The sequence below is a fragment of the Podarcis raffonei genome, chromosome 13, assembly GCF_027172205.1.
Source record: "Podarcis raffonei isolate rPodRaf1 chromosome 13, rPodRaf1.pri, whole genome shotgun sequence".
Lineage (NCBI taxonomy): Eukaryota > Metazoa > Chordata > Lepidosauria > Squamata > Lacertidae > Podarcis > Podarcis raffonei.
In genome coordinates this window covers 11,109,433-11,120,809 of record NC_070614.1, presented here as the reverse complement: position 1 = coordinate 11,120,809, position 11,377 = coordinate 11,109,433, and the positions used below count along the sequence as shown (strand labels likewise).

The window sequence follows — 11,377 nt, the reverse complement described above, 5'->3', positions numbered from 1 at the left end:
TAACAGCCACATTTATATTTTTGCTAATCTAAGGCTGCAATCCTATACAAGTATACCTAGAAGAAAGTCCCATTGGATTGAATCAGATTTACTTCTGATTAGTGGGTAGACTAAGGGACGTGGGTGGCGCTGTAGGTAAAACCTCAGTGCCTAGGACTTGCCGATCGTATGGTCGGCGGTTCGAATCCCCGCAGCGGGGTGAGTTCCCATCGTTCGGTCCCAGCTCCTGCCCACCTAGCAGTTCGAAAGCACTCTTAAGTGCAAGTAGATAAATAGGTACCGCTTTATAGCGGGAAGGTAAACGGCGTTTCCGTGTGCTGCGCTGGTGCAGGCTCGCCAGAGCAGCTTTGTCACGCTGGCCACGTGACCCGGAAGTGTCCTCGGATGGCGCCGGCTCACGGCATCTAGAGCGAGATGAGCACGCAACCCTAGAGTCGGACACGACTGGCCCATACGGGCAGGGGTACCTTTACCTTTACATTTTAGTGAGTAGACATGCAGAAGATTGTGCTGTCTTTATTTTTAAACACATTTTCCATCAAAAATGCTCTTTTTTCCCACTGCATCCTACACACTTTCATCCCTTTCCATCATCAGTGGTCACTGTATCTCACTCCTCGTTTAATAAATCATGCCTTAGCATTATGTGTGAACCTCCCCAGTGACTTAACCATGGTTTGTTTACTGCCAGGAAACCATTCTCTGAAGCCCTGGTTTGTTGCTTCTTACAAACCTTGGTTTGGCTCAACTGTGGATTGGAGTTACCACAGTTAGTTCAGCTATGCTGTACCTGAAACTCTCCAAGCCACAAAGGCATGAGACAGGAACAGCAAGAAAACAAAAACTTTGGATAAAAACTATGCTGTGCTTGATTATCAGCGAGACAGCTTATTGTTAGCTCATAGTTTGTTAAACAAACTATGGCTTAGCTTTGTGTGCAAACCAGGCAAACAGGACTTTTTTTCTGAATAAACACGCAAAGGGATCAGGATCTTTGTGAATCTTCCTCAAATTTCTCTCCACATAACTATAGCAGCACTGCACAATATCATGTAGATGTGACTGAGGAGGAACAAACAGATAATTTGTCTCCCAAAGCAAATGACAAAATGGCACCTCGTACCCATTCCCAGTAGTGATGTATGGAAGTGAGAGCTGGACCATAAAGAAGGCTGATCGCCAAAGAATTGACGCTTTTGAATTATGGTGCTGGAGGAGACTCTTGAGAGTCCCATGGACTGCAAGAAGATCAAACCTCTCCATTCTGAAGGAAATCAGCCCTGAGTGCTCACTGGAAGGACAGATCCTGAAGCTGAGGCTCCAATACTTTGGCCACCTCATGAGAAGAGAAGATTCCTTGGAAAAGACCCTGGTGTTGGGAAAGATGGAGGGCACAAGGAGAAGGGGACGACAGAGGACGAGATGGTTGGACAGTGTTCTCGTAGCTACCAGCATGAGTTTGACCAAACTGTGGAAGGCAGTGGAAGACAGGAGTGCCTGGCGTGCTCTGGTCCATGGGGTCACAGAGAATTGGACACAACTAAACGACAACAACAACCCATTCCCATATACATAAACAGCAAGGTTAAAAATTGCAGCCCTACCAAGGCAAAATGCTACCAAATGCCACAGGATGAAGCCATTAGTGTTATAAACTTGATGACTGTGCTGCATGAGGTAGTCAAGGCCAGACCTTTTGGCCTTTAGGTAAGCTTGTGAAGACTTTTGTATTTCAGTAGGAGGTAGTGTGTGCTGAGGTTGTTTTGATTTTTTAACAGGAGGGTACTTTTGCTGTACTGTAACATTTTTATCTCCTTATTTTATATTGGCTGCTGCTTCCGTGTAAAATTTTAATTTCCATTATATATAAACAGGCCATAAGGCAGAACAGAATAATAACAAATGTGTATTCGGTCTGAGCATTGAGCTCGGCCCTGAAGGCTTTTTTGGTTTTGGTGCCGTTTCAGTTAGCAGAAACAGGGCAGAGGCTTTTCTGTGGTGGCCCCTTGTTTAATGGAGTAGCCTCTCCTCAGAACTCTAACAAGCTCCAACTTTGGTTCTATTTTGGTGTTTGTTAAAAACATCTGTGCTCTCCATCTTTTCCTGTGTTTCCTTAAGGTCAGGAATTAATAGTGCCCTTAGGGTTATCAACTGCATTTTTGAAAATGTACTTTCCCTGTTTATTTGTTTTAACTTTTGAGTTAATTGGTAGTGTATAAATAAATAAAAATTCAACAACAGACTCTGAAAGAAAAATGTAGTTCAATGCACTATAATTAGCAAAAAAACAACATTTTATTTACAGAATGTGTGGCATTCCACAGTTAAACAGATAAGAAAAGGAATTTATGATCCAGAGACACAATGCTAAAATGCTCATTCCCTAAAAAAACAACATGGCAGTATGCCATACATTGAAGACATGAAATATCCAAGTGTATATAGAACATCACTGTTCTTTACAAGGTTTTTTTAAATAAAAAAAATCCTTATTTAAATATACTCATTAAGCAAAGTTCATGAAGCAAAATTCATTCCATAGGTTCATAGCCAGGTTTTCAGCAATAATATCAGAGTAATATCTCTGTGTTGTACCTTCACAGCAATGGGCCAGTGTGTCTGGCTATAAACCAGAAGGTTAGTGGTTCAAGCCCACCCAGGGACAGCTGTGGGCAAGATTCCTGAATTCCAGCGGGTTGGACTAGATGACCCACGGGGTCCCTTCCAACTCCACAATTCTATGAATATACGTGTAATAAAAAACGTGCCAGGGCTCTTGTGCCGCACCCATTCATTTCAGCAGGGACTGCCCAGAATACTATTAGCTGAATGGCACTCTTTGGCATTTTATCGATATACAGTGGTACCTCAGGTTAAGAACTTAATTTGTTCTGGCGGTCAGTTCTTAACCTGAAACTGTTCTTAACCTGAGGTAATGGGGCCTCCCACTGTCGCAGCACGATTTCTGTTCTCATCCTGAAACAAAGTTCTTAACCCGAGGTACTATTTCTGGGTTAGTGGAGTCCGTAACCTGAAGTGTCTGTAACCTGAAGCGTATGTAACCCGAGGTACCACTGTACTTAATAGAGAATATTTCTATCCCCCCCCCCCATTGCAGAAACAGTGCTCAGTGTACATTCAGTTGGCTTCGCAGAATACATAACAGTGGCATCTAGCGTGCTGAATCCATCAGGCGGCCGGCTATAGCTACAGGTAGCAATAAATACAATCCGATCAGTTTCGATAATAAATACGAGTGGATAGTTGTAAAGTGGTTCAGTTCTTAAGGTGCTCAACTTCCTGCTTCTCTAACCAGAGGCTTTCCACAACCGCTCCGTACAACATGCCCAAAGCATTTTTCGCAGATTGTTGTGTTAGGGCTGAAACCAGAAAAAGGAAGAGATATATTTATGCAAATGAGAAGGTGAGAAACTGCAAAGCTTGTTGCCTCACCTGACCTTCTGAAAGCACTTCCAGCTGCAACCCAATAAGTATATGTCATCATGAGCTACATATTGTCAGCTGCCTGAATGATTTAATTTAATTTCTTATTTAATTTATTTAATTTAACTTATTTAATTTCAAATGAGGCTGTATTTACGGGACCGCCTCTCCTGGTATGCCCCGCAGAGGACCTTAAGGTCCATGAATAATCATAGCATAGAGGTCCTGGGCCCTAAGGAAGTCAAATTATCCTCCCCCAGGGCCAGGGCCTTCTCAGTTATGGCTCCAACCTGGTGGAATGCTCTGTCCCATGAGACCAGGGCCCTGCAGGATTTAACTTCCTTCTGCAGGGCATGTAAGACAGAACTATTCCGCCTGGCTTTCAATTTGAACTTAGCCTGATCTTTTATTCCCCTTCCTTCCCTCCCCCCTCCGCTTTTTATAAAGATTGCCTCTTCTGGGATCCCACAGCTAATTCTCCCCTGGTCTCCTCGCTGGCCCAAATAGGACTAATTTAGCCAGCTAGCCCTGGCGATCATCTAATGTTTATTGGGTGGATTTCCCCCCTAACTTGATTTTTGAATTCTGAATTTATTGTTATTTTATGTATTTTATGCTGTTTTTTGTTGCATCAATTAAGTGTTTTAAATTTGTTGTTAGCCGCCCTGAGCCCGGTTTTCTGAACCGGGAAGGGCAGGGTATAAATAAATTATTATTGTTGTTGTTGTTGTTGTTGTTATTATTATTATTTCACCTTGATACCTTTTATAATATGAGGGTACAGAAATCCTTTTTATAAATAAAATGGACTGGTGCCATTAATTTGGGTTTCCCACATAATTGTTTTCAGCAATAAAAGGCGGGGGGGGGAGGCTCTCAGACACACAGCCTAAAGCTCTGACCTGCACCTAGAAATGTAGAACAAAAAAGAAACCCTGAGACGAGCCCTGAGATTTCCACCATTGATCCCAAATGATATTGTAAACGCCGCGTCCTGCGCGTGGCTCCTTCCCAGCACTTTCTGTAGTTACCTTTGCCATAATCTTGTTGACAATCAGCTTGACCCACGGCGCTTGGGGGTCCAGGCAGACTTTCCTCCCATTGTTCAGGGTGGCTCTGTTCAAAGGAGGGGAGAGAAGGCGAAGAATTGAGCTGGTGAGCGAAGGGGCTTTTTGCACAGCACAGAGTCGCAAGGGAGGTCATGGGCCCAGGTCGGGACACTTACATGACTTCAGGAACGACGCAGTGAGGTCCCTCGGGGAGGAGAATGACGGAAGCAATTTGCTTGCGTGGAATCGCACGGGAGACCGTTTGGATGCATTGGCACCGTAGCTCCCCGGTCATAGGAGCAGCTGAGGAGGGAGAGCGCAGAAACTGAACAATGCAACCCTGAGAAGCAAATCCCAAAAGGTATCTTTTCCAGGCTTATTCCCAGGAAAACATACCTAGCGCAACCACATTGAACGCTTAACCCAACCTCCCTCTAACACAGGGGTCGGCAAACTTTTTCAGCAGGGGACCGGTCCACTGTCCCTCAGACCTTGTGGGGGGCCGGGCTTTATTATTTTGGGGGGAAATCAACGAATTCCTATGTCCCACAAATAAACCAGAGATGCATTTTAAATAAAAGCACACATTCTACTCATGTAAAAACACGCTGATTCCGGGGCTGTCTGCGGGCCAGATTTAGAAGCTGATTGGGCTGGATCTGGCCCCCGGGCCTTAGTTTGCTTAGTAAAGGTAAAGGGACTCCTGACCATTAGGTCCAGTTGCGGACGACTGTGGGGTTGCGGCGCTCATCTCGCTTTATTGGCCGAGGGAGCCGGCGTACAGCTTCCGGGTCATGTGGCCAGCATGACTAAGCCGCTTCTGGCAAACCGGAGCAGTGCACGGAAATGCCGTTTACCTTCCTGCCAGAGGGGTAGCTATTTAGCTACTTGCACTTTGATGTGCTTTTGAACTGCTAGGTTGGCAGGAGCAGGGACCGAACAACAGGAGATCACCCCATTGCAGGGATTCGAACCACCGGCCTTCTGATCGGCAAGTCCTAGGCTCTGTGGTTTTCAATCACACAAACTTTGCTGGCATTTTAAATTGCACTGGCGCCTTCCCCTGTCTGTCACACGCCTTCAAGGTTTATTTTAACACAATCGTGGCAAGCCCTTCTGCCACTTGCCTTCTGATGGACGGATATCCTAGGGCTCTTCCAGTATTTAGCTCTGAACAGACACAGTTCATTGTCTAACAGCACCCTAGGCTGCATGTAGTCTCTGGGAAATTTGTTTCCCAAGCCCCCTGAATTAATATGAGCACCGCTACTCCCAATAAAACTTTAAATATTTTAGCCTTCCCAAAATGGGGTGTGCCAGCTTGGAGCAAAGGAGTTCCATAGCCGAATTTGTGCCAGATTTCTACCTGTGAACTTGATTTCCATATGACTGTGTGCAAGGTGAATTTCCTCCATGGCTGTACAGCCTCAAACTAGTTCACACACACCCCTGGCATCAGAAAGCGAAGTTGTGCAGCTTCCATTCAGGTGTGAACTAAGCCCCTTTCGTTTAAGGAACGAAATGTGATTAGCAAGCGCATGTAAGTTCTGTACTTGCACGACCAAGAGAAACTGTTCTTCAAAGAGCACCTGAGTTGAAAGCAGTATATGCAGACTAATTCTTTCAGGAGCACAAACACTGAAAGGGATGACGACTCTGCAGCCAGGAGCCACCAAACTCTTGAGAATTTTGTCCAGAGCACCAGGTCATTCTATGCCAATGGCATTCTAACTTAGATGCTTGAATAGTATAAAAGGTAAAGGGACCCCGACCATTAGGTCCAATTGTGGCTGACTCTGGGGCTGTGGCGCTCATCTCGCTTTATTGGCCAAGGGAGCTTCCGGGTCATGTGGGCAGCATGACTAAGCCGCTTCTGGCGAACCAGAGCAGCGCACGGAAACGCCATTTACCTTCCCGCTGGAGTGGTACCTATTTATCTACTTGCACTTTGACATGCTTTTGAACTGCTAGGTTGGCAGGAGCAGGGACCAAGCAATGGGAGCTCACCCCTTCTGATCGGCAAGTCCTAGGCTCTGGTTTAACCCATAGCGCCACCCGAGTCCCCTTCAATAGTATAGGCACCATCCAATCACAGACGCTTTTAAAATTTCACCGCTGTTGGAGTTCAGATGCCCAGCTCTGGCTAGATCATGTATTAGGATTTCAGATGCCTAGTCTTAGAGCATGGGTAGGCAACCTAAGGCCCGGGGGCCGGATGCGGCCCAATCACCTTCTCAATCCGGCCCACGGGCGGTCCAGGAATCAATGTGTTTTTACACGAGTAGAATGTGCCCTTTTCTTTAAAATGCACCTCTGGGTTATTTGTGGGGCCTGCCTGGTGTTTTTACATGAGTAGAATGTGTGCTTTTATTTAAAATGCATCTCTGGGTTATTTGTGGGGCATAGAAATTCGTTCATTTTTTTTTCTTCTTCAAAATATAGTCTGGCCCACCACATGGTCTGAGGGACGGTGGACAGGCCCACGGCTGAAAAAGGTTGCTGACCCCTGTCTTAGAGCTTTGGGCTTTAGCACAACTAAGTTGCCTGCATGGTTATTTTCACCAAATGAAGACCGAAGGTCTCTGGAACCTGATCATTACATAATCAGCCTTGGAGCAGAAGTCTAGCAAAGCCCTGTTCAAACATTTGCTGGGGGTGGGGGTGGGGCGGGGTGGGAGGCTTCTGCTTCCAACCTCAAAATGTTCATAACGGTGTGAAAATAGCCTAAATCTGAGGTTTCATGCCTGTCCAATCAACTTGCCTTAACTACCTACTAAATATGCAGAAGTCAGGAGTAGAGACAGTGGCTGTCAAATTTTTCAACTTCTCCAAATTAAAAACACACACAAAGGTTCTAAAAAGCTGTAGCATGATTTGGGAATGCAAAAGATATTTTTGGTGAAATCTATATAATTTAGTTTTGCTTGTCAAGTAAAAAGGCATGTAAAATTGCATAGGAATAATAAAAAAATGATAGCCAATTATTTGCAGCGATGGTGCTGATGACCTGACATTTTCTGAAGGTAAAATAACAAATTCTTTGGGTTTCTGAAAGCAGTTCATCATCAAACAGAGTCCTACCAAGCTAAATATTATCCAATCACAAAGAAGCAGATTTGAATCCCTCAGATCTGAAAGCATATTTTTAATACCCCCCCCCCAAATAAATCAGGAAAAGTTAAGTTTCACCCCCTAAAACGACACACCTTAGTGGTACAACTTCACCCCTCTGCCCCCCCCATTTATCCAGCAAAAAAGCAACTTTATTGTGAACAGCCCAGAGGTGAAGAGCTCCTCTGAGCGTGAGCAGAGTTCTTCTGCCTCACAAAACACAGCAAATCCACAGACAGTGGAGACGGGGGGACTGGGAGCTGGGTTTACAAAATTTTCAAGCTGGAAATCAGGGCATCTGCTATCTCCCATCACCTCGTGTTTCAGAATCTGTGTCCCACCCGTCGCAGATCTTAAAGTCATCTTTAGGCCCTTTCAGCGAAGTCTGCCTCTCTACCAACCATCCAGCTGGCTTTTTTGGTTTCGTTCCCCACCCCTGAACGCGGCTTTAAATTTGCAACGGAGGCTCCGACGGTGCCTCCGAGAGCTTGCGGAGTTTCCTCGCCCCCGACAATCGCCCACCCCCCTGAAATGCAAATCGGCGGAGAAAGGATGCTAATGGACCGCCCCGTCGATGCACCTGAGGTTAACCTACCCTGGCTGTGCGAAGCGCTCCCGGCTAGCAGCAGGAAGACCAGCAGGGCGGCCACGCAGGGGACTGGACGGCACGGATTCATTGTTGCCAACGCGCTCAGAGCCGATGCGGATCCTCGACGTGATGCTGCAGCGGCCGCCGAGACGCTCTGAGCTGCTCTGTCGCGCCGGTCGGTCTTTTATGGTCCCTAGCTGCTGCGATCCCCCCGCCGCCGCGGAGGGGCGCTCGAGGGACGAGTCCCGCCCCCTTCCCCGCGCACCGCCTTGGCATTGGCCGGGTGCGGGCGTCGGGTGAGAGATGCGACGGAGCGGTCCTTGCGAGGGGCAATTCCGCTCGGAAGCAGCAGGTGTCGCTGTCCGCGGAACCAATTGGGAGGTTGATTTTGGTTTTTTAGTTTTTATTTTTTGGGGAAAGTTTTTATTATTAAAATAATTCAGCATTAATACACACGTATTGCGAATGTACAAGCATACATTTCATACAATCCTTAAAAATGCTCAAACATACCTACACTCAATCCCACAGATAATTCCTTGATTTATTTTTTTATCTCTTTCCTTTTCTTGCCAGTTGGGTAAATTGATCTCCGTCATCAATGCCTGTTTTTCATTCCAGCTCCAGATTTTGCTTTATCTACTGGAGTTCTGTGTGTAACTGATTTTATTTGTGGTGCATTGCCTCCCTCCGATCGTGCAACGAACAAATCAAAATGAATAATAATTCCTTTTTTTCCTCCCCGAAACCAGCAAGATCAAGTATTCCAAAACGACTGGAGTAAATTTATAGGATATCTGAAAGATTATTGTAAGCAATTAACATCACTAGCAAGGTTGTCTGGAGACTTGTAACGAGATATGTTCTACCTTTCTATATTTATTTAAATTTTGAGTTGTTTTGTAACGAGCATAATTAGAATTGGAAAATGTACAAAATGTAATGATACAAAGGTTGATTTTGAAAGCCATGAGGCGGAAGGGAAGGAAGTCGATAGGCTCTAAAGAGCCAGGGATGTAAAGTGGATTGTAATGATGTAAATGTATATTATAAAATGGAAAATAAATTTATATTTTATATATATATAATTTCTAAGCCTGCCTTAGCTGGATCATTTGGCATGCACACACAAAAATGGAAATTGGAGAAGAGGAAATTACGGCTGCAGTGAAGAAAAATCTGTCTTGATCCTGTCTTGGGCAGTTTGTTTGAAGTATGAAAACTCTCATTTTATCCCTTATACAGTGGTACCTCGGGTTACATACACTTCAGGTTACAGACTCCGCTAACCCAGAAATAGTGCTTCAGGTTAAGAACTTTGCTTCAGGATAAGAACAGAAATCGTGTTCCGGCGGCGAGGCAGCATCAGGAGGCCCCATTAGCTAAAGTGGTGCTTCAGGTTAAGAACAGTTTCAGGTTAAGAACGGACCTCCGGAACGAATTAAGTACTTAACCCGAGGTACCACTGTATACTGTTATTTTGTGTTACATACTGAGTTGGGTATGTTTAACCTGGGAAAGAGGAGTCAGAGACTGACTATATTAGCCATATTCAGGCATCTGAAGACATGGAATATGGAGGAAGCTTGTTTTTCTCCTGGTCCATATTTGGGCAGGACCCAAACCAATGGGTTCAATTTGCAGGGAAGGAGATTCGGATTAAACATGAAGAACTTTCTGACAATAAGAGCTGCTAGTGGAACGGACTCCGTTTCATTGTCAAACGGAAGGTTTGCAAATGGTAATAAATATAATTGGTTGAATTCCTGCGTCTTCCAAACCACCCTTCTAACCAAAGTACACAAAGTGATGCATGGGATAAATCGGATTAATCTGATTAATAATAAGAATAAAAATAATATAAAAAGATATTTTTTTACCATTATAATGGGTAATTATAAAACTGCCATGAGCATGCAACATAACAACATGACAATATTTTGCATTGTCATCAAGTAAAAAAAATATTGGGTAATAAGGAAATGGCTCTCTTTCCTGGTTTTTAAGTGACTGAACATTACTAAGTGGTCAGGGAGGGTGTTGTGCAAACATTCCATTTCTCGGGAAATGGGGAAGTTGTGAAAGTAAATATCTTTTGGTGCGTAGATATAAATTTTATTATTTTAATGTATTTTTAATCTTTGTTGGAAGCCGCCGCCCAGAGTGGCTGGGGAAACCCAGCCAGATGGGTGGGGTACAAATAATAAATTATTATTATTATTATTATTACCCATCATTTGCTTTCTGATAGAGGGTGTGGATTTGAATTTCTGTTTCAAAAATGGCAATGGCCAACTCCATCAACCCCTTCTTATTGAGGGTGTTCTTATCTCTTTCCTTTCCTGAATATTTGTGGAAAATTGCTACCAGGAGACCATTCGCCTGGTGGAGAGGGCACGCCATGGTGAGAGGTCTAACTGGAAGTCGATCAAAGCAACGTGTTGGTGTTGGGTACCAGGAGAATCTAGTTCAGCATCATCTGAAGGACTAAAGGTTTGTCACACCTACCGTAGGTAGCCTTAAGGGCCTGGGCTTTGCCTGGTTCTTTGGCCCATGCACTCCCTTCTCTTGCACGTAGTGATTTTTTGGCTCCGTGTCTAGTTTCAGGCAAGTAACTGTATGCCATTTCCTGCGGATCAGGCCCTGCACGCCAGAACTGGAAAATTGCAGCAGATGGTGACAGCAGTCACGAAATTAAAAGATGCCTGCTTCTTGGGAGAAAAGCAATGACAAATCTAGACAGCATCTCAAAAAGCAGAGACATCACCTTACCAACAAAGGTCCGTCTAGTTAAAGCTATGGTTTTCCCAGTAGTGATGTATGGAAGGGAGAGCTGGACCATAAAGAAGGCTGATCGCCGAAGAATGGATGCTTTTGAATTATGGTGCTGGAGGAGACTCTTGAGAGTCCCATAGACTGCAAGAAGATCAAACCTATCCATTCTGAAGGAAATCAGCCCTGAGTGCTCACTGGAAGGACAGATCCTGAAGCTGAGGCTCCAAGACTTTGGCCACCTCATGAGAAGAGAAGACTCCCTGGGAAAGACCCTGATGTTGGGAATGATGGAGGGCGCAAGGAGAAGGGAAGGACAGAGGACGAGATGGTTGGACAGTGTTCTCGAAGCTACCAGCATGAGTTTGACCAAACTCCGGGAGGCAGTGGAAGACTGGTGTGCTCTGGTCCA

The 11,377-nt window shown here is 44.9% G+C and overlaps 1 protein-coding gene across 1 annotated transcript; it reads right to left on the bottom strand.

Moving 5' to 3' along the window:
- Nucleotides 1–2,275: 2,275 nt before the first annotated feature.
- LOC128399945 (growth-regulated alpha protein-like) lies at nt 2,276–8,352 on the bottom strand. The gene is made up of 4 exons (XM_053361848.1): nt 8,200–8,352; nt 4,670–4,796; nt 4,476–4,560; nt 2,276–3,380 (listed from the first exon to the last, which is right to left on the bottom strand). The coding sequence occupies exons 1-4, from the start codon at nt 8,279–8,281 to the stop codon at nt 3,375–3,377; spliced, it is 300 nt and encodes a 99-aa protein (XP_053217823.1). The 5' UTR covers nt 8,282–8,352; the 3' UTR covers nt 2,276–3,374.
- Between the last annotated feature and the right edge of the window lie 3,025 nt (nt 8,353–11,377).

Excerpts from the sequence above, each read along its gene's own strand:
- LOC128399945 (XM_053361848.1), bottom strand. The coding sequence starts at position 8,281 with ATGAATCCGTGCCGTCCAGTCCCCTGCGTGGCCGCCCTGCTGGTCTTC. Across the intron at positions 4,797-8,199 it reads GAGCGCTTCGCACAGCCAGG|CTGCTCCTATGACCGGGGAG; the intron begins GTAGGTTAACCT and ends CTCCCTCCTCAG. Across the intron at positions 4,561-4,669 it reads TGCGTCGTTCCTGAAGTCAT|AGCCACCCTGAACAATGGGA; the intron begins GTAAGTGTCCCG and ends TCCTTTGAACAG.